Genomic DNA, 26006 nt, shown 5'->3' with positions numbered 1-26006 from the left:
TCTTTGTATCCAATAATAGTATATTTTTTTTTTTTTGTATTAGTGTTTTTATTTATCATTTAAAATTTTACACTAAAACTTTTATTTTATCAACTCGGCCCTGCTAAATAATTAGTTAAGATCCACCACTGTTTGTGGTAATGGAATCCAACTCAACATAATTATTATTAGTTAATACTCTATTAGTAGTGGGTTGTTTACCCAGTGAATAGGTGTAGTAATGTCTATTTGTGTTACGTTCAACGAGAAAATGATAGGAAGTCGACAAAACTCAACTAGAAAAATCCTCTCATAAGCTTTTATGAATTAGTTACGAGTTACGACCAATCCTGATGTAATTGAAAGTGTTAAGATCATTAATGGCAGAAACCAAGGATGTCTTGGCCTATTGGTTAAGACTAAGGTGTTATGAATTATAGGTCATAAGTTCGAATCCTCTCTCTCTTTCTTTGCACTGCCTTCGTGGCTTATATAGATAAAAAAAAAATTAACGGTGAAAATTTTTAATGTGAGAGGAACCATCAATGATATGAAGTTTCGTAAAGTTTACAATTTGTTGTTGCAGGTGATAATCATTATATTATTACGTCAATTCACAAAGAATAGAAAATGCCTAGGCAATGTGAAATATCATTGGTGGTTTTATTATCAAATCTTCAATTATTTTCTTCATTCACTTTTGACCAATTATTAAAGAAGTTGATATAAAGCGTGGATTATGCACTAAGGTGCACGATGCTCATTGTGCACTTTAAAAAACATATCATCCTAATAAAAAACACGTAATTTAAAATTAAAGAACAGTATTTGGATTAGAGATACCACCTAAAATGTTACACTTGTCATATGAATCCCTTAAGATTGGAGACTAGGAAGAGGAGAAAGAAAGAGAGAAGAAACCCATCAGGAGTACTTCTCTATAATGAATAAAAATTTCCATGTACAAAGTGCAACTAGGCAAGTTTTCGCAGGCTCTTCATTTTTGCACTAAAACTTGCTTATGCAATTAAAACCAGGAAGGACAATATTTGGATGACATTGACATCCCTAAACTAACTGAAGCCCCGTAACATTGAGGAACTATACATTCTTCTACAATTGCTATCTAAAAATAAAAGAGCAAAAGATAAGACATCAACCTTCCTATTTCTTTCTTTAGAGCAAAGTGGACTTCAGGAGAGACTCGAAAACTATATATTAGAAAATCAGTGCCATCTCAAACAGGTGTCACTGTGTGAGTAATTTAGTCAGCACGAGGCAATAAGAAGCTGAAGCCCGAGTTCTCACGGATAAGAAGCGGCGGTTCAACATCTGAGATGTCCGTATTATCCATTGACTTCGATATGTCGTCAACAGAAAATGGAATGCTGCAACAGATGAACAAAGATTAGTCTCTAGCAAGCAGAATTGAAGCATGTTTGTTGAGACACTACTGTTCTCAGTTATGTTTCAGGAAAACCAGGGATAGTGAGTTTGAAAGGATTATCACTTATCAGAAATATGGTCCTCACTGAGACAAGACAAAGCAAAGATCAATTTGGTTCATTATATTCTCTAAGAAAAGCCAGAAATAGGAGCAGACCTCGAATCATCATCCAAGAGGAAAGAATTGCTAACTGAAGGGTCTTCTGTCATTAGCACCCTCATGCTAGATATAACCTGGTGGAGAACCATAAAGTTAAGCTAGAAATGGAGCAAGCCAATTTCAAGCTAACTGAACTCTACAGCTTTCAATTTCATGGAGGCAAAAGTTGGCAGTAGGGCTTACCTCTGGACTCACACTATGGGTGCCATACCTGTCATCCCAGTACATTGTGCCAATCCGGTACAGCTGTTGGATACTAAGAACCTACAAGTGGACATAAACAGAGGTTAAAACCTTTTAAAAGAACTAAGGTGATCAACTTTTGGCAATTTATGTTTCCCACTCACAGGGCAAAGCTGATGGCTTATTTCATCCAAGGATTTTTTTGGCTTCTGATGTACGACCTGAATCAAGAAACAATAGTAAATACGCATTGCCACTCCACTCCCATATTATCAAAATACAAACGATTATTGATGAACCAAAAGCAACAAAAGGAGGCATATTACCAGAAAACCGATGGCCTGCCTAATATGCTTCAATTCATCCCATGCTGAACCTGCATACTGCATTTTTTCCAGATTAATACAGTGGATAAATACATGTTTTTCAAAATCATGTAATTCTAGAAACTGCTACCTCTTCAGTTGCAAGGTAGCACCAATGTTCAAGCTCAGACAGACCTGCCTTAACATATTCACCATTACTAAATGAACAGCATTCACGCCTTAAAAGAAGGCTGCATAAAGAAGTGAAGGAACCGTAAGTTTTCATTTTCCATCAAGAGTAAACAGCCCATAGTATCAATAGAACAGAATACCTGTTGAATAATTGAACATTGATGAATGAGAATATTTGTGTGAATATCTTCCGAGCCAAAAATGGAGGCACCTGAAACAGGGACAAGAAAGAGCAAGCAGAAAGAAAAACAGTAAGGTTCACAGACAAGCATATGAACATAAATCAGGATTAAAAAGACAACAAAAGGGAAGTACAAAACGAATAATGTCCACATTAGATGGCTCTAAAACAGACGGATTCATATACCACTACAATTAGCACCAGCCCCTTGATACATATTGCTATTCCTATTGATCTTTTTCCTCCCTATCTGCTTTTATTTTAATTTATCAATAATTTCATTTCTGTTACTTTCATGCAGTTTCCCTTCTCTTCTTTCCAAGGATGGAGGTTAAAAAATTATGGCATAAGCTAAGAAGAAACAAATAGAACACCGACAATTAAACGAAGGTTAAAACGAACATGATTTCCTTTCAATGTGCCCAAAAAGTTCGCGAGACTTCTAACAATTGCTTGCCAGTGAGCAATCAGTGCTTGCTGGGCTGCAGTGTTTGCCACTGAACGTGATGAACCCTTGACTATACTTGCTCTCGATGTTCGTGGAGCCTGTTACAAAAGATGACTTTCAAATTAGAAATAAATCCAGAAGTAATGACTCTATTTCAATTCAAGGAAAAGAGGCAAACTGCAAAACCTGGATGCACAATCCAAGCAGTGGCGAAATTTCTTTCTTAAGATTGTCTCGAATCAGTCCATAAATCTTTTCAACATATGCAGTAAGTTGTTGCTTGAAAAGCAAAGCTGGGTACTTGGCTTCAACTTGGCGCAAAGAATCTGTACCACCCGTCATGCCATTATTGACAAAGGCAAGACTTACTCCATGTGGAGTTCCTCGGAAACTCTACGTAAAAGCAGGGAGGAAACTTTTCTGTTACTATAAAAAATGAGATCTTTCAAGCACCTGTAACTACTTAAAATGGCATAACTTGGAAAAAGAAAGCTTTCTATACCTGGCTCATCCTCCCAAAAAGAGTGGCTGATGATGTTCTGCGGCGTTGTGGTGCCATTCCAGCTGCGCTACTTGCTTTCAGAGTGCGTTGCAGCAGCAAAAGAAGAGTTGAGGCATTAGACAGCCAATATGCCAAGATATCATTGTTATCCTGCGCCTTCTTCTCAAAGAAAACAAGGTTTAGTTAAAATCTTCAGTTAGAAGACTCATAAAGTACGATAATTAAGCTATGTTACCCAGATTCTTCAGTATATCTATGTGCTCGTGTTAGACACCCACAACAGTCCGAAACAATTTAGAAACCTTACCCCATACTTCTGTTTTCATCCAGAGACCACACTTGTCTTGAACCACATATTTGTAAGGAAAAATAGAAAGATTTGAACCGCATAATATCTTGAACCACATGTTTGCTAGTATTTGCTGAAATTTTATTCTCAAGCCCAATTCCATAAAGAACTGGCGAACAAGTACAAGTATAGCATGTGTTTGAGCTAGAGAAAGAACATGAAAAAGTCCCTATGCCCAAATTAAGATATGTTTCATAAAAGCCGTGTCCTCAGTCCACATAGTCACACTCGTGTCCACTATTAGGATAGTGTCCCTATGCCCAAAATTTACACCTGGATATGTACCCATACTGACTCTTACACCCTTATCTTACTGAAATACTCCCTCCAATCTCCATCCCTATTTGTATGCACCATGATCCATTTAAGGATGTTCCTAAGTATATCCCTCATAACAAATATGATCATATGGTCCCACCACTTTACTCTCTCATCAAGTTTATATGGTGCTATCACTTCACTTCATCAAACCTACTCAACCATATATACAAAGCTGTGCATACTCCCATGAATCATACAAGTAAGGACGAAGAGAGTGTAGCCAAGATTACAAACCTCGATAGCATGACCAATTGTCTGTATTATTCGGTCAAAGATACTAGTCCTTTCCACTTCAAATGATCTCCAGTGAAGGAGGCACTTGTATATTATGCAGGCAGCTATAGGTCTGTTCCCCGCAAAACCCAGAGGTTGCGATACACATCGGATAAGCAATTCCTGATTCTCCTGCTGTTTCTCATTCAGAGATTTTTGTGGTTTCTCTTCTACTTCAGCTTCTCTATGATTCATGGAAGGGCTATGCAAATCCTGCATATTTCGAGGAAGGAGTAAATGAAAGAAGAAATTGCAGTAAACATGAAGCAACATGGGCTGACATCAAAATATTGAAGTAGAATACCCGAAGATGCGTATCTGCAAAATGACCACTTTCGGATCCCCTCTGCCAATTAAACAGGGAAAAAACAACATTAGAGAATATTCACATTGAATATCGTCGTAGTTAGTGAAGGGTGTGTTCTGTGAACTCATTGTAACTAAATCTCAGAAAACAATCACTTATAATTTCTATCAAGCATAAGTTCAATTTACAACTATCTTTGGGATGGAGGAAGCACTTAATCTCTACACTTGATATACCTGAAGAATCGATCTTTGGCGACCTGACCCAAACTTATTGGATGCCATTGAAACAGCTTGTTGGCGAAGAACTTGATTCTCTGATTCCAAATTGGCGATCTTCTCTTCTAGCCTGATTGGAAAGATTAAAAGCATTTGTAACAATGTGCAGTCTAACTCCATCATGTATAGTTTAGCCAAAATCTCGTGTTTAGGAACTGAGTTGACATTATTTAAGTGTGCTAGAGGCATATTTTTTAACATGCCAGAATAAAATGACTTATATTTGATCTCTCACAGGATATGTCGATCAGCAGTGCAGGTATGTAGAATTCGATTTCACTTTTTCTTATCTTTAATCAAACTGACTACTAGCTGAACCTGATATAAACAAAGAAAGCCCATACACCCTTAAGGACTGAAAGGTGTAAACCTCCTGAGGTCTGACTAAAGCAGGTTCTAGCCAGGACCAAGTTCCAATAAGAAAAAAGTTCAGCGGATTCTGCACTGCTTAAGGCTCACAGGGCCTTAGGCATTATAAACGGATATCTTGAATGTAAACCTTTTGAAATTGCAGACTTGCTCCTTCACTGCAAGCACAATCTATCTTTCCTCTCATAGCCGACACGTTACCATTTAAGATTGGGAGTTTCCTTCAATTAGAATATAAGCAACCAAAATATTGGTATTCTGAACATGTTATCAAAGCTTATCATACGCAATTGATGGAATACATCTGGATGATTTTGGTAACTTGTATATCATTTTCTAGAAGTTCTGTACAAAATTTACAGATAATGTTCCTGCCACATATCTGAACTAGATGCACATACTTTGCCAATGAGGTAAAAAGTAATAAGTTAGCACCTCTATTTAAGTACCAACTAGTGAGCGAAAACTCACTGTCTTCAGAGCTTAAAATCTATGCAGAAAATGCAATGCGAAGATTCGTTACCAGTGAGTGAAAGATCCATTAACCTTCTATTAGACATAATAGAACTCTTGTAAAGAACAAATGTATCTGTAATGTACTATGTAAATATAGGAAAAGGCATGTGTCATCTTTATTTACGATGTACTGAAGGAAAAATTGGGATATGCAAGCAATAATTTTGATATTACCTATTAAGCGATTCTTGTAGTAGTAGGATCTTTCTGTCTGAGGCATCTGATTTTTTGCACCTCTCTTCACTCAACTCTAGTGCTTCAGCAAGTTTCCTATCAGATTCATCAGCTCTTTGTTTCTCTGCTTCAAATGAAGCCTGAAGCGCATAAAACTTGGGAAATCAGTTGGTGAAAAAGTAACACGCACACACACATGTAATGGAGATGAAAAAAATGTGGATAATCTGCTCCGAAGGAACGGCCAACTTATTAGAATTGAAGATAACCCTCAAATAGGTGGCTGATGTTAAAGAAAAAGTAAAAGAAAAAGTAAGAGAGCTATCCAATGAAATTATGTTACAATCGACACTACAATAAGATTATCTCCACAGAACACATTCCAGGCTAATTACTCCAATGTAATCCATAATTTCCACAAATCTTTTTTTTTTATATATACTATATAGTAACTACAGATCCCTGTTGGCTGTTGCATACTTGCATGATATAAAATATAACCACAATTTTCTTTTTTTATGACCTTGAGTTCTATGTTATAGGAGTATTTCACAATGCTGTTCAGAAAGCAAGATAAAACCCTATCCTTTATATTTTTACAAAATTCTGCTATTAAACAGGGAAGAAAAAAGAATGTAGCTTAAACAAAACTGAGGAGTTCACACGAGCATTTTTTACATGACAAAACGATCCATTAAACGGCTTCTCCTTTCAGAAGATACACGTTAAGCCATCCAAAGCAATCAAAATTTTCTTATACTCAATCCACCTTTGATCTTTATAAACCAGCTAGATTTTCAAATCTTACAGTACACGCAGATATGTTGATGTTTTCTGCAAAATTCTCTTGTTATAGTTTTCTTATCGGGTTGAAACTCTTATTAAGAGTATGATACCCAATGCACAGATCACCTCATGAGGAATTCTTTCACTCTCTCACATTGTGTCACAACCACCATTCGTGACCTATATATTGTTTCTCTCTCAATGCTACCCTTTAATTTTTCCTCCATGGGAAAGAGCAAGGAAAACAAGGAGACTCCTCCTCCTCCACCCTGCCTAAGTAATGCCAAAAACCCCATCTCACTTTTAATCGTCAAAGGGTTCAAATACCACTCATGGGCACCCAGGTCACAGCACGTCATAATGTGCCATCAACTACATTGATGGCACCTCTCCTAATCCGGCCAATCCCAAAGCCAATTGGGATTAGTTAGATGCAACTTCGGAACTTGGAAATCGATTAAACACCAACTTCAGAACTTGGAAACTGATTCAGCCATATCAGTCAGTTTTCAGATCAGTATTAGACTTCACTCTGATCAACTTTTTGATACCGATCAATCTGTCAATGATCAAAGGTTAATCCTTCAGTTGATTAAGGGGTAAGACCACTAAATTTGACACTCTGGTGACGTAACTTGTTAAATGAATCCTCTTTCGTCTTTCCTCGGCTTGGAGCATGAAGCTTCATGAGGGAAATCACGGTCCTTCATTTGGAAATACTGCTTGGTCGCAAGTTTGTGGCACTTGTCACTTCTGCTCCAACAAGCTCCTCCCTTTAGTAACAACTAGCACAACAATAAAAAAGGGGTGGGTAAGAGCAACATGAACTGGTAACGCAATAAAGACAACAAACAGAATGGCGCATATCAGCAAGACCAGCGCACCACAAGGATAGGCCGTGGCCCACTATTCCCCCTAGCGCCACACGATACCCCCCTAAGCCACAATCAGACCAACGATATTTTTGGCCTGTTGGCCCTAGCCATAGCTTTTTCGTCATGTCATATCCCACGGTACGCTACCCACACCCGATTCCCTATTTTCGGCATCTTAAGCACTGCCCCATAATCCGCACAAGCTGAAATGGTACCACCACTAACAATGAGATCACATGTCCGACCTATTGACTTAAACAATGCTTTCAGCAACATAAGCCTACAACCTGCCAATGGCACTTGGTACATGAATACCGGGACTTTATCTCAGACTTCCTCTGTCTCTTAATACTTGCAACATATGTAAATGGCACATGAAGCAAAGTGAATGAGAGAGAGTGAAACATGACCCATGTGCTTATATAATAAAATAAGGCTTTATTTGTATAAAGCTCCATCAATTACCAATGCCAGCCTATCAGTAACTCACAAATGACGAGCCCCCTCGCCTCCTAGTCTCCTACCTCATGAGCCCCTCCCCCCTCTCACACACACTACTAGACTGACAAGAGTCTAGTCGTGTACATGGTCATATACTTTCCTAGCCAAAATTTCTAGCTTTAATCAACACAAGTCATCCCACTCCACCTATCTCGGTTTTTGGCCTTCATAGAGTAAGAGAGTTACAACCACTTATCACGTGCTCAAGATGCTTCTACACCTCAACACCCCCCTCCCCTCCTCCGCGTCACTTTATGAGAGCCAGACTTCCCTCACACTGATTCACCTACTATTTTCCCGCCGCCTTAGATCACATCCTTAAATAAAATAGTGAAAGGCCGCCTTGCATGAGCAACAGCGTGCTTTGGTTATAAACGACATTCGGGATCTTATCCCTCGGCCTTTTGGTGTTGATATAATTCAGTGTATGTTGTTCAAAACAGGTTCATGTCTATCAGTTTGTTAGAAAGCCATAAGGCTTGGTTGGTTGTTAATCATAGGTCTCAATAATCACCAAGTTAGTGTACAGTATGATGAAACTTTCAACCAACTGGTCAAGCACTCTACCAATCTCATAGTACTTAGCCTTTGCTTGTCTTATAAGTGGCGAATTCATCAATGCGTTGTGAAATTTGCTTTCCTCCACGAACATTTGCCTTCATCATTTCACAACTTTGTCGAATTGCTTTTACGTGTCTGAACATTAGTGATGTTGTGCACCAAATGCCGTGAATGCAAACTCCACATTACGATCCTGAAGTGCATTTTTGCGCTACATTACAGGCATTTCTGCAACTCACCCCCTATTTTGTCGACTTAGTTCGATGAGGACCGGGGTGGTGTCCTGACAAGTGTAAATTTACCTTGGGTTACTATGTGTTCAACGGTGCCAACTTGAGTTTTTGGTCTTCCAAGGCCCCGCCCACACTCTCCTTTCAGTATTGAAGCCAAATATTGTGGGATGGCCAATGATGTTGAGACTTGTTGACTTCAAAACTTACTACTAGAGATGTCCCCTTCACAAATGACTTTGTCACACATAGAAGGGAATAGAATAGAGAGGTAAAAGTACTCTGGTTGGTGTATAGAACAACTTTAGAGAAAAAGCTTAGCAGAAAGGTATCTTGTGACCAAAATGGGATCTCCAAAAAGGCATTTTGTTCAAACTAAAATGGGAAGGAGGTAGTAGTATTTTCATATGAGGTTATGATAGTATTAGCATATATGACAAATACATTAAAACAATAAATTTACACTTTCAGAGACAGATCAAGAGGATACTTTTAATCCAATAGATTTGGTAGTCCTTCATAAATGCCAAAAAATAAAAAAGAACATGTACTTCTTGCTTTGTGTATCATATTAAAAACTCATATATGCAATATCTATGTATAATACCAATACAATTTCAACTGTATCTAGTGAAAGTTAAAGTTAAGAACGCTTAATAACTATAAAAGACAGAGGGAGTATATCCAAACCTTAAAGCTTTCCACTTCTGCTTTCAGAAGATTGATTTTTTCTGTGTCTTCAACCATTACTTGGGTTTCTTTCACAACAGGCGGTGCTTCTTCAATGGTCTTTTTCACAGCTTCTCGTTCCTTTTCAAGCAAAGAAGTTGTCTCATCTATTCTGCTCTGCATAGTTTGCACAGTGTTCTGTAGTTTGGCGATTTCCTGAGCTTTTGCTTCCTCTGAATCAGTCTACAATAAAATACCATATCTAATAATTAGAACATCGAAGGAGCAAAATTTCTGACTTAGGAGCAGTATTCTGTGAAAACCCTATTTCTTAAAAAAGTCACAACTTCATAACTTGCAGGTAAGCATATATGTAGTACCCGCAACCGTTTTTCCAGCTGTAAACGCAACGAAAGATCCTCGACTTGCTTTTGGAGCTTGTCCTTTGCTTCCTTAAGGGCCCCTGTTTCTCTTGAAGCCTGCCAACACAGATGGCACCATTTGTCAAAGCATGAAGATAATTAACAGACTGGAGTATACATGAGGCACTTTTAGCTGGGAAATAATTCCTCCAAATGGGTTTTGACAACAAAGTCAAAAGGATATGCATAAGATGAAAGACTTTGTTCAGCTTGAGTCATATTATCACTTCTGTAAGTAGCAGGAAAAGCTTCACATAAGGGAGAAGAAGCATGCATTTGACTTTATTAGCTCCATTTTTTTTCCCACATGGTGAATCCTTTGGAACAACGGTATGAAAGCTCAACGGTTGATGGAACTCATTTATTTTTTTAGAGGATTCTTGTATTACATAACAGCTGGTGTTTTGACAGCAATCTGAAAAGTGAAGGTCATCCACACTAAGCCCAGACTATAAACCCAAGTAATGCATTTACTCGTTTGTTTTATACTTGTATGATTCTCTTATTTTTCTTCTGTTTCATTTATTTTGGTGCTTCTGTTTCCTCCTATGCACCCCTTTTTTCATACTCATTCATGCAGATCATCAGCCAAACACTTTGAAGAAGGTCTGATATTACATAGTGGAGAACCAATTATAAACCTCGAAGAAGACCTGGAAGAAGACTAGGAAAACTTTGATCCTTTATGCTGAGCTCTTAGCTAAGGATCCATGTGTCAATTTCTAGATATTAGATATAATTGGTCTAATTATCAAAAAAAAAAAAAATGGTCTTGGTTCAATTTTTACTTCTGCACTCAAATTAAAAGCTGACTTGGTTATCAGTTCTAATATGCATAAGCATAAGAAAAGAAATAAAAAAAGTACAAGATCAACAAATATACAAGTGAAAAACATTGCCTTAAGAGCAAAATGTAAAGGTCTGCAAATCATGGAATGATACAAACCAAAAAGGCAAATCGACTTTTAGAGTAAGTAACGACAACAATACAGTAAGCAGCAAACAAAATGACATCAACTAATTTCCAACACTCGCACATGATGACCAAAATTTCCAAGAAAAGGATTGATAAATAAAAGGACTTCCTGTAATCTTTCCACAACTAAACATAAAAAGTCAGAGCTTTGTCTTTTTCAGTGGATTATCAATTCTTTAAGAATTGCAATCTAGTGAAAGCTTTATTTTAAATAGAAACGCTTCCTGTCCCAACAGAACCACAAGGCCAAGGAAATAAGATTGTTGCATAGCTAGCAAGTATTTGCATCAGACATTGCTTGACCCTGTGCCATAAGCAACCCAAAATTTCCTATCTTGGTTGTCCAAAATGATTTTTTCACTGGAGAATGATGAAACTCAATTCGCATTACCCAACACAGATAATCTACTTGAATATGAACAACAAAGAGCTGACTAATTTATTTGTTCAGAGAACTCCTAATTCTGAATAATATACTCATTAAATGTTATGTGAATTTTGCATGACTGTGTATATATACTTGTCTTCCCACACCAAACAACTTGTTTGGGAGTGAAGTGACCAGCGAAGCCGTTCCATGACTAGCTGGTCAGTGCAATGGGTGCATAGACCTGTCTCCATATCCCGCCTCAAACAGATCAGCCAAATCTCCTCATAGATTGGCCAATGCTTAGAAAGTTATAGATCTATGGACATGCAAAGTCTAGCCCTAAAGAAACCACTTTGTATCTCCCATGTGTCCTGCAGTAGGACAGATTATCAGATGTATCTATAACCTCCCCCCCCCCCCCCCCCTCACTTGCAAAATATATTTTTTATCCGGCCAAGGTACACTTTTTTATCTGTACAGTAGTGATCAGCCATCCAAAACACATACTTGGATTTCAGAGGGGATTTTCGTTCTCAGTCCTCAGACTCATTCTTGATGCTAGTTTGACTACTTATGCAGGACATTCCTAGATATCTAGAGAAAGGCCCATTTATCTTATCAAACCAATCGTCTCCTTGCTCTATGGTCCAAAAGTTTCATAGTGAAACACTACTTGTGTCCAATCCATGGAAAAGTCAGGTATAACATCACACTGGAGACTCACCGACTAAGACCCAAAGTAGACAAATTGTCCTGGCAATAACTCAACACGAACCCATAAGATTGCAGAATCTTTTGTTTATGTGAGCTGAGAAAACTATAATAATAAGAACTACTGCCAGGTCAGAAGAAGATAAAGATATATAATATGAGCAACAAGCATAGTTCAAGCATAACTGACCATCTTGAGCTTTCTTAGTTCTCTCCTCGCAAGTTTTCCCCTCCATCTGCACTGTGCAATTAATGATGCTTTTCTAAGCTTTTTATAGTACGATGAAGCTCTATGGCAACGCCAGCGGCTCTGTCCCAAGTATAATCAGTGTGTCAGAAGGATTATCATCAGAAAAGCGCATGAACTCATGATAGAAAGAGCCAATTGTGATCAATACATGTCAGAAAAAAGAACCTGTATAAGAGTTGCCGTTTTATTTCGTCTTCTAATGAGGTACTCTTTACGAGCAGCCATTGTCCTTAAAGTCATTTGCAAGGCTAGAACTGACACACGAAGTTTGTTATACTTCTTCCTTACTTGAAGTTTACGTGCATGCTTTTGAATTCTTATGGCTGCTGCCTCCTTTCTCTTTTTCTCGAACAGTTTGCTAGCCAGGTTTCCTTGAAAACCACATTAAGTATGCATGTAAATCAATCACAATTCAAAAATGTTAATGAATTATTCCCTACAGCCCGTTTGGTTAGCAATCATAAATGGTGTTAATTTTAATGCATTTTAGTGTAAGCCTGTAAAGCAATTCCCACATCAATATTCATGGTAATGCTACTTCTTTCCAAAAACATCTATTTTGGTCCCTAAAAAAAAGTTACCATCCATCACCATTTCGGAAGGGGGTATTGAGTTCATTACTAAAATTTATTACTGTCTACCAAACAGGCAGTGAGTTCTCAGAATGACAGCTGCAGTTGTCACCTAAAATGTCATGTTCAATCTAAACACCCCCAACCACATCCCAAAGACACAAAGAACGAAGAGAAAAAGGTGAGCGAGATTAAGGGTAAAAAGAGAGAGAAGTTCTAATATGTGATGATGATCAATTAGCAAAGATGCAGCAAAATCTTCCAAGTTAACTAGATTAACAATATGTCTGAAAAGCAATGGTGGGAAAAAGAGGGGAGGGAAGGAGATGGGTTGCCTTTTTCCTTCCAAATCTTCCAACATCTGAAGGATTTCAATTATCAAAAAACAAAGGACTTGGAACCCTCAATTTCCTTCCCTTCCTTTCACCATTACTTATCAAGGAAACTGGAACCCCCACTATCTCTCCTCCCATCTCCTTCATCCAAACACACAATAAGAGACTAAAAATCCTTTTCCATTGCAATTATAACTCATGTGCAAGGACATGTTTAGTTTAGAGAATTTACCTCGCAAAGATGCCTGTATGCAAACTGCTGCCTCACGTAATGCAATAAACTGTTTACGAGCATAATGAGTTCGAATACGTCTCTGTATAATTTTTGCAGCGCCACCGAGTACCTCAGCTCTTCTGGCATCCAGTTCAGCCATCTGACCAGCTCTCAGGAAGACTTTAGTTTTGCCTATCTGCAACAAATTTTTTAAGCATAAATGTTTGAAGAAATGATTAAGGAAAACATCCATCAAATGGACAAGTATTTTGTCAGAAATTTACTATCAAACAGAAACCATAGAGTATGCAGTGAAGAATCCATCAGGCATCATCTCACAGTAGGATAAAGAAGTACCTGGTACCCTTTCAGCCCTTTCTTATCCAATATGTTTTGACATGCAACCTTCTCATCATAGCTGCACATGAACTTGGTCAGTTAATGCCAAATTTACAATTGGGAGGGAAGGAGTGGCGTAACTTGGTCCAAAAAATCAAACAGACACGATAAGTTTAACTTTCAGCTATATATATAGGAGAAAGAATATGAGACATACTTCCCTTCTAAGACCTCCGGTGCAAGAAGTCCAAATCTATTTAAAAACTCAAAGAAAAGACGACGAGTGGGGTAGCCTGCACAGCTGATTCTGATTGCCTCTAGGACCCCCTAAAAAACACAAAGTATTGATAAGTCAAAGTGAAAAATAAGAAATGAAGTGGTACAATACTACAAAAGTAGCAGTCAAATATGAAAATGTGGAAGCACTCACACCACATCGCAATTGTTGCAAGATGTTAACATTCTCAAAAATAGCAGGCTTTAGATGATTATTTGGCTTTATACATCTTACGTAGTGAGGTTCTGTTGAGCTTAGTATCTCCATCAGCTGTTGCAGTTGTAACTACCACAATATACCATATAATAACGATTAGCAAGCTTGTTCAAAGGAAACGAAGGCAGTTCCTTAAAAGCCAACTTTGTAACTAATTACCTTAAAACGAGAACCTATTGATGAAAACTTAGAAGACTTGTTTGAGGATTTTGTTGTCTCTTCCACAACTGGAGGGAAAAGACCTGCTACAAATGAACATTTAGAAGAAGTTACCAGGTCTTGATGCTCAGCTACCATATAGTCTTTATTTTTGTCCAAAAATTGATCTGACTGATATAGGACCTGGATGAAAGTTTAATATATGCATATCAGTAGTGTTGCTGCTATACAAAGCACAATAAAAGGTTGTCTACAGAACATACCTCGCCAGCATAATGAGAAATGATGAAATCTGTCCTTGACAGCTTTGGCTTGAGAAGGCGCTTGTGGTTTTTGTAAGTTTGATAAAGCTTTGATGCAAATGTCTCAGGAGTTGACTTGGGGAACATACTAAAGAGAAAGAAAAGATGAAGAAAAATGTACATGAGCTCAGGATAGAAACAGCCTCTAAGAATGCAAAGGAACAAAGACTATGTCCTTTTCTTTATTGTGTAAATGTGTGTTCATGCTTTAGTTTAAAGAAATTTACCAAGCCTCATCCAGAAGAGCAATAACTCCACCTGGTTTCTGCAAATGAACACTATAGAGAGTCAGGCAAAGCAATTACGAAAAGAGCTAGTCTGCAGTCCCAATCCAGCTTTTCTTCAACATAGAAGATACTAGCATCTTTTGCTCGCTATGTGTGCCCATCATATTAACATTCTTTTTCTCAGTTAGTTATTCATCAGTGTTACAAAATTTTTGATTCGAACAGACATTTATAATTGTTTTTAATATTCTAATATGTTTTTCTTAAATAAATATTTTGTTGGTTTTCTTAGTTATTTGTTTATCATTATTCAAATATAGTATCGAGAGAAGGAAATATAAAACAGAAGAAAGTTTATGCTGAGATGAAGTGGAAGAATAGGTGTATCAGTTCACTAGTTCAATCCCTGAATATTAATAAAGTGGAAGAGTTTGATATATATAATAGACATTACTAAATAATAATCAACATTTAGGTTTTAAAAAATTATAAGTATAATTATTAATATGAAATTTATGTTTTTATTTTTTTTCTTCTAATTATCTCAATCAAGTTATACTGAAAAATCAGAGTTTTTCACACATATGTAAGAACAGGAAATCATTCTCCTTAATTTTAATATTTAAGTAGAATTTTAAATTTAATTCCATTATTATTGTTCAATATTTATGGCAAGTAGGAAAAAGAAAATATTATTTTATATGTATGGCAATTTAAAACCATTAAGGCTATATCCGACATTTTATAAGAGGACACCACCTTCCTCCCCCCTTCACTTATATAATAGAGATAATATACAGTAAACTCAACTATCAATAAATGTAAAATAGAAAAGACTGTACCAGTAACAATCAGTACATGCGTATAACAAATAATACTAGTGAACCAATGTATATCTATTTAATCAGTAAAAATGATTTCAGTTCATCAAAAATCCGGTTAAGAGAATAGCCTTAGATACAGAACAAGATGACAGCCTATATCTTTCTTGGAATCCAAGAATGCAAAGTCTACTATCAATAACTTAGTTTTGTAGACATTAAACTTCATAAGAGCAAATAAAAGAGTAAAAGAACTTGAAAGAAAAATTTTGTACTCCAACTCTCTAGATTTGAGTTACAATTTTCGATATTGGGATGTCCATGTTTCAATATAACATCGACTATTGTTAAATTATTTCCTTTCACTTTTTCTCTAAGCTGGGATGCACACCCACCCACCTACCACTTTTTTCTCTCTACTTTTCACTCTCCTTGATCTTCATGAAAACCATAGGTTTTAACTAAATTAAAAAAGGAAGTGAGTATCTCACAAGTCACGGCTCCAAGGGAGAAAATGGTTTTACTTTAAAACAAAGATACATACAAATTCGTCTCAGCGTCTATTCTATGTCCCCAAGTTGTCCTTAATCTAAAAACAATCAACTATTTCACGAATGTTCTTGTTACATTAATCCCTCCCCTGTAGGCTGAGCCTCCTTTTCTTCAATCCTTCCCCATTTTCCTTTTTGTTTTTCTTTTGTTCTCTGAAATGCATAACATTCAAGGGGAAAATATGGGAAAGGTAAAAAGCACAGAAAACAAGTCTTAGTCCATGTACATCAAGAGACCAAATATTCTCCCAAAACTAATACAAACTAAATAAGCCTCACCAAAAATAGGGCTCAAGACCTCTTGCAATTACACTGAATTGCTCTCTGAAAACAAGATTACAGCTCTTACCCTCCACTTGAAGTTTCCTTTTATCAGTATCCAGTGTTAAATACTGCATGCTACTTATAGTTCATTGTGCTCAACTGCCCGAACTGCCATCCTCGGGTTCGAAATTATTAGCTTAGAATTGATGACTCTGAAATTTAATGATCTGGACCAGCTAATACTGATGTACTCACTAAATGAGCACTACAAGTTCTACAATTCCTTATTTTATTAGGTCAAATCAAACCATGAATAAGAATTAAAAATTTATTTTACACTGAAGCTATATTCATTAGACAACTCGCATTCCAACAGTTTCCAGAAGGCTTTAGTCATACATATCATATCATTTAGCTACTGATAGCCTCGGTCTGAGCAGAAAACCGAAAAGAAAAGTTACCTTTTCTATAAGATCGAGAACGTCTTGATTGTCAACAAACTGAATGTAGCTCCAGTCAATCTTCTCTTTCGTGTACTCCTCTTGCTCCATCTTGAAGACATGCTGCAAGTAGCCCACGAGATTGATCAGCACTGAATGAGTACCAGCAATTTACCATGCATGATTAATACAAAAGAGCTCACCTGGTTGAAATGTTGCTGAAGCTTTTCATTCGTGAAGTTGATGCAAAACTGCTCAAAGCTGAACAAGGGAATCTCACAATATGAGTTTCTCCTGTTCTATCAAGATAGAAAAATTGTTCCGAAATAATTGAAAAATTAAGATTCCTCCATCTAAACATAATTGCACATTGTCCTAACCCATAGAGATGAAAACCTCGCCATGAATTTACCAAATAAACCTTTTTGATAGTTATGTTTATCCCATTCTCTCTCTACCACTCACTTTCAAGATATCTTGAGAAATCCAATTTTAATCTATTTCTATGTTAGAAAAATGTGAATTTTTTTCCATGCATCCCCAAATAGTATACAGGACTTATTTGTGGACATATTGAATACTATTATAGCCCACCAGGAGAGATCCACCAGATTCAAAAGAGCATATCAATCCCACTAAAGCAAGTCTTCAGTAGAATTAGCACTCTACTTTGGTGAAAACAAGGGAAAAGAAAGGCCATATAAATTCAAATGACCAGCATAATCCTCAAAATCTCACTTTTGCTACCAAAACCCAACACAGGTTGCTTCCTGCTCCCAGTAATATTCCCAAAAGCAATACCCAACTTAGTATACATTGGTTTTATTTCAATGGAAGAAACAACAAAGATGCATGTCACATGAAATCCCATAGGCTCATGTAACAGCATAAGAAGTTATTTCTCCTGCCAGAAAAGCCCATCTAATTACCTGGCCAGACAAAAAAAAGGCTCCAACGAGAATCCAAACAAAACTTTGCAATCTGATACTTCAAACACCACCACACTACCAAAAGTCCAAGACAAACCCCCACAAACAAATCAGAAGTCAGAATCGCATATCAAATTACAACTTCTAGAACGATCAACTCATGCCTCAACCTAAACCAAAGGAAATCCTTTACAATTCTCTTCAGATCCTTTTACCAAGGATCACTAGGAAGCACTCAACAAAGACGATAAATACATGAAATACTAGGCCAAAGAAAACTGGTCTGACGGAATTCTATTATCGAGTATAATAGATCCTCTGCAACCACCCAACTTCTAATAGAACAAAATGTAGTCAGATTAACATGACACTCCTTGTACCAGCACCTTCATTTTAAATCACATCTACTTTTCTTGTCAACTTTACATATTCATACCTGTTATGCTTAAAACTTTCAAAACCATATATATCAAGGACGCCAATCAAAGACTTTGAGTTCGGATCCTGTCCAATTGATACGTTTATTTTATCAACCAACCTGCACCAAGGAAAAACGAATATTTAGACTTTAGATGAGTTCAACATTTCAAGAGTGAGATTAAGAGAAAGATACAAAGTGGCTGCGATAGCCATCTCTTTAAGACAATAATCATACCAGTCAAAGAGTCGAGAGTAGATCGTCTTAGCTAACCCATCCCTGCTAACTGTAGCATTAAGAGGATCAAGACTTTTTTTAATGACTTCTTCAGGGGTAATCATGACACGCTTTAGTAAAGCATCTTCCAATGCCTGAGCATCACACCTAATATTTATAAAATAAAATGTCATTTCTCTCTCAAAGTTTATAAATGGTGCAACAAAATGGTGGTATGCAAAAGCAGTTCATACATGAGAAGTTCTGAGACGATGTTGAGATGGAATCTTGAATTTTCATCTTTTATAACTGATGAATCTATCTCCTCCCCTTTAGCAAAATCGATATTGCCAAGATGAAGAATAGCAGCAACTACTCTAAAAATTGCCTCCTGAAGAAAAGAGAGTGAGGACAAGAGAGTGTACAGCTTTATGTACATCAACAAGCAGCTAAAAGAGTACCTGATCCTTTTCGCTAATTCCAACAATATCCATAGCTCTCCGAGTGGCAAGATAGTCATGTGCATCACTTACACCAACCAAATCAAAGCATTTTGACTGATTAAGATAATGGAATGTTTTGGGGCTTCCTAGTTTATATTTCTCAATCTCCTGCTCTCCAGAAGAACATCACACAAACGGTGTCGGTAATTAAAAATCAAAACCCTTCAAAAGCAACAGGAACATATACATTTCTAGTAATAGTATTAACTTGAATAGAACAATACCTCCTGAGGTGCTGCACACAGCAGATAAAAACAATGGTAATTACGCTCAGGATCACTGACTTGGCAAACACGAGATCTTTCTAAAAGGTAAGTTCTTATGGCTGCCCCTGATATTCTTCCACGCTTGTCAAATTGGATTTCCACGAATTTACCAAAGCGGCTGCAATAACAAGGAGTTTAGAAAGTCCAGTAAAGAAGTTTGAAGCTCCCAATTATTAGTGCAGTCCATGCTTAGAGAACAGAGATAGATAGATTATTCATACTGTAGCAGTCAAATGTCCCTAGTACTTATGTTCCAGTGAGTTATATCATACAGATTCAACTGATGAGAGAACTAATGACCGCATTGTTTCATTATAAAGAAGGAATTCTTCACCTGGAGTTATTATTTCTGACTGTTTTAGCATTTCCAAATGCTTCAAGAACTGGATTGGACTGCATTTCAATCAGTTACCACAAATGAACTTCATATGAAACTATAAGAAAAACAAAAGGTATAAAAACATAAATATGTATAATCATACTTCAAGAACTTGTTGCTCAACTGTGCGTCCTTCAGTTGCAGAACGGCCCCCCAAATAAGCAAGGTATCGCATCAGCATCTTGGTAGTCTCAGTTTTACCAGCTCCACTTTCACCACTTACAAGAATGGAGTTGCTTTTTCCCTCGTTTATCATAGCCCTATCAAACAATTTATTCATGTTAGGCACTTGCATAGTAAAATGATATATTATGTGGCGAAAAGGTATCAACATTACCTATAAGCAACATCAGCAACTGCAAAAACATGAGGGCTTAGCTCTCCCAATGGCGCCCCTTTGTATTGTTGCATCATGTGAGAATCATAAAGATGAGGCAGTCTTTGAAATGGATTTATGGCGATGAGTATATTTCCGGTATAAGTCTAGCAAAAACATATTAACATGAATGTTATTCGTATAAAAATTAAAAATATTTCAGTTGGATCTCATTTATATCATACTCCCTGTGTCTTATTTCCATTTCTTTCCCAAGGTCAAAGTTGGTGCCCTTTTATATAATTTTTTAAACGGGTAACAAAACTTTAATTGCCAAAGGTGTGCATTGGAGAACGTGAAATAGAAGTGGAACCTCCGCTTTACTTTAATATATTTACTCAACTTTTCATCAGAACCAAGGAGATGGGAGCAAAATAGGAAAGAGAAATGGAAAATGTGGGGTAAGGAGATATAAGTATTAAGGTAAACAGATGTGGTGGGCGTCATGCCCCAAAATAGAAAAATTGAAATGAGAAGGTTTAGTAGAAAGTATAGAAGAGGAAAATGAGTAAATCTTTGTGAAATGGTGGGTGCATTAAGGAGGAAAGTGAAAATAACAAAAGAAAAATGAAGGCATGGTGTCCTCCTGATTTATCAAATATTTACAGATGATCCTAAGTATGTGACATCTCCTCATAACCTCTACAGCACAGGTCCGTAGACTTATCTGAAAACTTATTCATTCCTCTCCTATCTGAGGTGCCAAAAGAATACGAGGGTAAACCATTGCGCCAAATCAATTATCCTTGCTTGTTTCCAAACTAACATTATCTCCCTCATAAATGGCCCCCTATAGTAGCAGGGCAGACCCAATTCCTGGCTTTATGGAAAGGAGTCAGATATAAAGCGGATTTTAACAGCTTGTTGGAAGCTCAAACCTCATTATGTACCCAGTCAACGAACCCCGAAATCTAGTATAAATATAAAGAAAATCTTAGGTTAGGAAAGAAAGAAAGCATTGGTATTTCACTCTCTAGGTGTAATCTCTTGAGCGCGTTGACGGAGAAAGAGACTTTCCCTCTTGTACTATTATGAAAGTCTCCAGAGCAGTAATCTTTTTATTTTGAGAGGGGAGGGGGGTGTAGTGTTGTAGACACGTATCAATACTTACATAGATTTCATTGAGCTCATATCTAGTGCGCAGATTCTGTATAACTCCTGGTTCATGCAAATAAGATAGCTTAGTCATGTCATCAACCCCAGCTGGAGGAGCTTCCATGTCTTTAGGGTGTAAGTTTGACAATTTTGCAACAACCTATACAGCATTCAGATAGAACACTCAGTAATGAAAGTAGTATGCCATTAATTTTGAAGATGAACTGGTTCAAGTTGTTTGCCACTGAAATCAATGTTCTGAAGAACTGATAAAGATTCTGTGCAATACCCTTGTGATGGAGAGCATAAACTTAACACAAGAAACTGAAGGTCAAGTTCTCTATATCATATCTAAGCGACAAGAGAGACTGAAGAGTAATACCATGATATGCAGAAATGATAAATAATAAGCTCTAAGACAATCATAAGTCATAATTTCATTGTCTATTCTATGTACATGTCTGAGCCCATCAGCCCAAAGCCTTTAACACGTACAACGATATGGGTACACCTTGACAATAAGAACTTAAACAGACTGAACCTAAAACAAGAAATAAAGGCCTACTCATATTGCATTGGGCCTCTGATTTTCAAAAGATCTCTCACCAGGGTATGTAGCATTTGGTTTCCCTACAAAGTAAAACTGAACTTCGGTAGCTAACCATTTACAAGCATAAATAGCCAGAATAACTTTAAGAACGGAACCATATTTGAAGACTTTTAGATCAAGTTAAATTAACTACAAGTTGCTATGGAACAATAATAGTAATAATAATAAAAAAGACCAAAGAGTAGAGGTACATGTAATTTTAAGTAAGGCTAGAAGGCAATATAGTTGTCACTGGCCAATGGCTCTTTTAGCAGTCTTAAATTCAAAAAGGCAACCCCCAAGCCAAATCAAGAATAGTTCAGATCTATTTATATGTTGTAATGGTACCTTTTTCCCATCTGAGGCCTCGATTTCAGCTTCTTGTCCACTTATTTTTACTACTTGCCCATCAATCCAAGCTGAATCCGGGTCTTCAACCCAGACATGAGAGCCAACTATTATGTTAACTGGAGTTCCCTGTAGCATATAAAATAAAATAAAATGTAACAGATCATCTATAAGGTACGACAATTAGACAGAACCTGGATATGGTACACTCTATGTGCAAAAGAGTATAATCGAGTAGCGGGTGAGTAATGTCTAAGGCTCATTGCACTCTATGTGATAGGAAATCCATGGCTTCTTTACACTTTACTCTACTCTTCCCCAATTGACAAAGGATTCATCAGCAAATGGTAATTATGTAATTGTTATAGAACTTGCTATAACTCTAACTCAGGGTTACATGATAACTAGCTAAGTACACATGCATGACATAAGAGTCAAATTGTCCCTCCTGAGTCCTGACCCCATGGAAGAGTATTAACTATATGTTTGCTACCCAGATGAATTTTGACTCTTCTAGCATTTTTACTGTATGTACATATACATGCCACTATCCCAATTTCTACACTGAGGCTCCTTCCTGCGAAAACATATGGGGAGCTTACATGGAGCCATAAATTTTGGAACATGATATTTCATCTGAAGTCGGAACCTTTATTAGAATGGCATAAATAAGCATGCTATATCACATAAAGTAAAATAGTACGGACACTTTAATATGACATAAACATTAATCAGACATTATATAAATCTCCTAGATTAAAAGAATCGGACCTGAAACCTTCTTGGTTTTAAACATATCCTTGCAATGATTTACTCTCTTTCAGAGAACCAATGTGCAAGTCCTTTTTACATTTAACTAATACATCAGCCACTTGACCAAAAATTTTCTTGACAGAAAGAATGGTTTCATATGCTTCAAGTCACTATTATTTTTAATTTAGCTTGATATCAAAGGTTTCAAGGAAGAGCTATCTTAAATTAAGCCTGCCTTTGGCCTTCATCAGTTCACTCACTAATTGAAGGCTTTATTCTTTTATTACATATTCCTTATAAAGCTCCATAACCATATTAGTTTTAAAAGACACTAAACATTTGTATTATGTCCAATATAAGCCAAAACAAAAGATCCAATAGTATGAAAACTGTTTCTCCTCTCAGCTTTTAGTGGTCTGGGAGCACATTAGAGGTTTGACCAACCAAACTGCTATTCCATTAGAGAATTGGACATGACCCACTAGTGTTGAAAGAGAGTCCTTACGACCTTATTACAGCGTTTTGGGAGCGAGGTTCGGAAATCAGTTTGCAAATGACAACCTTATCCCAAATTGTATAAAGCTAAAAGCATACTTATGCCCTATTATGTGAGTTCGTATAGATCATAAACTAACCACTAGTTGCTTCTCTCCGTCCCCTTTAGTTGGCCCCATCTTCCTTTTTGGGATGTCTCGAAAGATCGCCCTCTACTAAAGCTGACAATAGCAACACCACTTTACTATCACATTCATTACATTTGTCCCCACCATTTTTGTCTTTCATCAACTACACCCAACCTAAAATTAGAAAAGTAATCAACTCTCAATGGGGCAAACAAATTGGGACAGAAGGAGTATTGGATAATTTTTACCAACTACTTATATGCAAACCACCACTGATACAATGAGCCGGTCAAATCAGCTAGGGGAATAAATACAATTCACTACAGCTAACACCTTCATGGGCGGAGCCACATAGTAACAAGGGGTAGCACGTGCTACCCCTGTTTTTTTTTAAAAAAAATTGAGTTTTTTATTTTAAAAAAAAAACAAAAAGAGAAGCGCGTGCAAGAGCTAGCGAACAAACCCTTACTGAACTTCATTCCTTTTCTCTCTCCTCCTCCTGGCTCCTTTCTCTCTCCCGAAAATTGTCGCTCAAAGGCTTTAACCCTCTCATCTTCTCCTCCCTCGCCAAATCTGGAATCACCTTCACTGAACAACTCTTTGTTCTTCTCTTTGTTCGTCGTCGCGTTCATCTCATCTTCTCATCTTCTCATCTTCTCATCTTCACAGATTCGCATTCATCAAGGAAGTCAGAACTTCCATCTTCCTTGCTTGATTTTGGGGAAAGCGTTTATCAAGGAAGGCGAAAATCAAATGCCCGCCATCAGGTCTTTTAAGCTCGATTTTGGATAAATTTCGTTTTGTAGTCACGGTTTTTTAATTTTCGTTTTTGTATTTAGGGTTTCGATTCAATTTCCTTTTTGTTATTCAGGTTTCTTTGTTGTTATTAGGGTTTCGGTTGTTTCTGTTATCGCTTTTTGGCTGCAATTTTGGCTTCAACTTAGATCGACACCTCTCAGTAGCATAAACTGACTGATGCAAAGCAAGATTATCCGAGTCCGCAATAAATTTTTATGTTGTATTTGTAAATGGAGAGAGAGATAAAGAGGGAGATGAAGATTGAAACCCAAATCGTCCTCCAACTCAATCAAGCTAACAAAAATTTTCCTACCTAGTATTTGTAAATCAGTTTCAAAATTTGAGAAATCGCTTGAATAATTGTGAAAATCTTTTATCAAGTAATTTGAAGTTGTATTTGGATATTGTGATATATTTAGTAGTTTGTTTTTTTTTTCAAAAAAAAAAATTGCAATACTATCACCAATTTATGCTACCCCTAGTTCGAGTTCCTGGATCCGCCCCTGAACACCTTATCACCGAACGAGGACAGTAATCTAAAAACTATAGCTCGTATTACGGAATCTTTCCGCTACGTTGCATTCATTTTTCACAAAGATAATTATATTTGGTAGTTTGGAATATAAGATGTAAAAATAAATTCATATTGATGTGAGATCATACAAACAATCATCAACTTCGCAAACTCTGACATCTAAATAACATTTGAGATTGATTTATTTATTAATTCGCAACAACGATCATCAACTTTGTACAACCAAAATAAACAAGTATTAAGCAATTCGAAAACGTAAACCGAGAACAAAATCACTTACCATTTCCAGTGATCAATCAAACTCGGCGAAATCACAATTTAAACATCGCCAAAATTCGATTCATTAGTTCAACGACCATAATGCAAGAAAAGCTGCAGAAACATTAGCAATTCAATATATTCACCGAAAATTCTTACGCAGTTTTCACAAATTAGGGTTAACAATTGCAAAAATGAGAGAAAACAAAAATCAGTTACTTTTCTTCTCTTCTTCTTGTTCGTCGTTGGTTGTGGAGTTGCGATGAGTGATTTTCTCTCTCCTCGCTTAGGAAGTGGTGTGGTTTGTGGGAGTGACATTCTGCAATTAGCCCTGTAACTTCGCTTAATTTTCGCTTTCTCTCTCTTCAAAGTGCTCAAACATTGCACATCACTCCCCATTTGTAGGGGACTTTATGGCTCATGATCGTCGTTTCTCTCTCTTTCGCTCGCTATGGCGCGTAAATGCGTTCAACTGTCAGCGATGAGCATTATGGAAAATATGGAGTAATTCTTTTAAAAATATTCATTACACATGGACAATTGGACATGGTGGTGTACACCAATGTGCCAAAAATTAGTATTTCATAGGATAGGATATGTGAGACATCTATATCTATCTATAACTATATTAAAAGGTGTTTCTAAATAACGAACTGTATAGTATAGTATAGTATAGATTTTGAATCCATGATCTCGAATTCATATACTAAAGTTGTAATCACTAGACCAAGTTGTATCTAGTGATATCATTTTAAAGTACAATATTAATAAATGAAATTTTTTCTTACTCGAGGCATAGTCCAAACCTAATAACTAGTAAATCTATTAAAAGGCGTTGTTAAATAAGAAACGGTATGACGTGATACTCT

At 36.8% G+C, this 26006-nt stretch overlaps 1 protein-coding gene across 3 annotated transcripts; it reads right to left on the bottom strand.

Moving 5' to 3' along the window:
* Positions 1-786: 786 nt before the first annotated feature.
* Positions 787-25632, bottom strand: LOC104907564 (myosin-11). Of its 3 annotated transcripts, none has more exons than XM_048643181.2 (39): positions 25357-25631; positions 25160-25251; positions 22171-22299; positions 21250-21393; positions 20100-20245; positions 19866-20022; positions 19718-19776; positions 19342-19501; positions 19076-19225; positions 18869-19005; positions 18636-18782; positions 18417-18518; positions 17255-17312; positions 17073-17174; positions 14976-15013; positions 14710-14836; positions 14447-14629; positions 14225-14356; positions 14012-14121; positions 13813-13873; positions 13474-13651; positions 12500-12705; positions 12275-12394; positions 9986-10084; positions 9627-9848; positions 5984-6138; positions 4883-4994; positions 4644-4685; positions 4301-4552; positions 3397-3555; positions 3081-3287; positions 2849-2992; positions 2406-2476; positions 2225-2324; positions 2095-2151; positions 1933-1989; positions 1769-1849; positions 1583-1659; positions 787-1367 (listed from the first exon to the last, which is right to left on the bottom strand). In XM_048643181.2, exons 2-39 carry the CDS (start codon positions 25160-25162, stop codon positions 1244-1246), a joined length of 4608 nt encoding a protein of 1535 aa, XP_048499138.1. In that variant the 5' UTR covers positions 25163-25251; positions 25357-25631; the 3' UTR covers positions 787-1243. The 3 variants fall into 3 exon arrangements, 2 of the variants coding, with proteins under 2 accessions (XP_048499138.1, XP_010694808.2); XM_010696506.4 differs by having other exon boundaries at positions 5984-6123; positions 25357-25630; XR_007273486.1 differs by lacking the exons at positions 787-1367; positions 1583-1659 and having other exon boundaries at positions 2095-2144; positions 25357-25632.
* Between the last annotated feature and the right edge of the window lie 374 nt (positions 25633-26006).

This window comes from Beta vulgaris, chromosome 4 (genome assembly GCF_026745355.1).
Source record: "Beta vulgaris subsp. vulgaris cultivar EL10 chromosome 4, EL10.2, whole genome shotgun sequence".
NCBI classification, from domain to species: Eukaryota; Viridiplantae; Streptophyta; class Magnoliopsida; order Caryophyllales; family Amaranthaceae; genus Beta; species Beta vulgaris.
The sequence above is the reverse complement of the archived record's forward strand: the minus strand, read 5'-3'. Positions and strand labels throughout refer to the sequence as shown.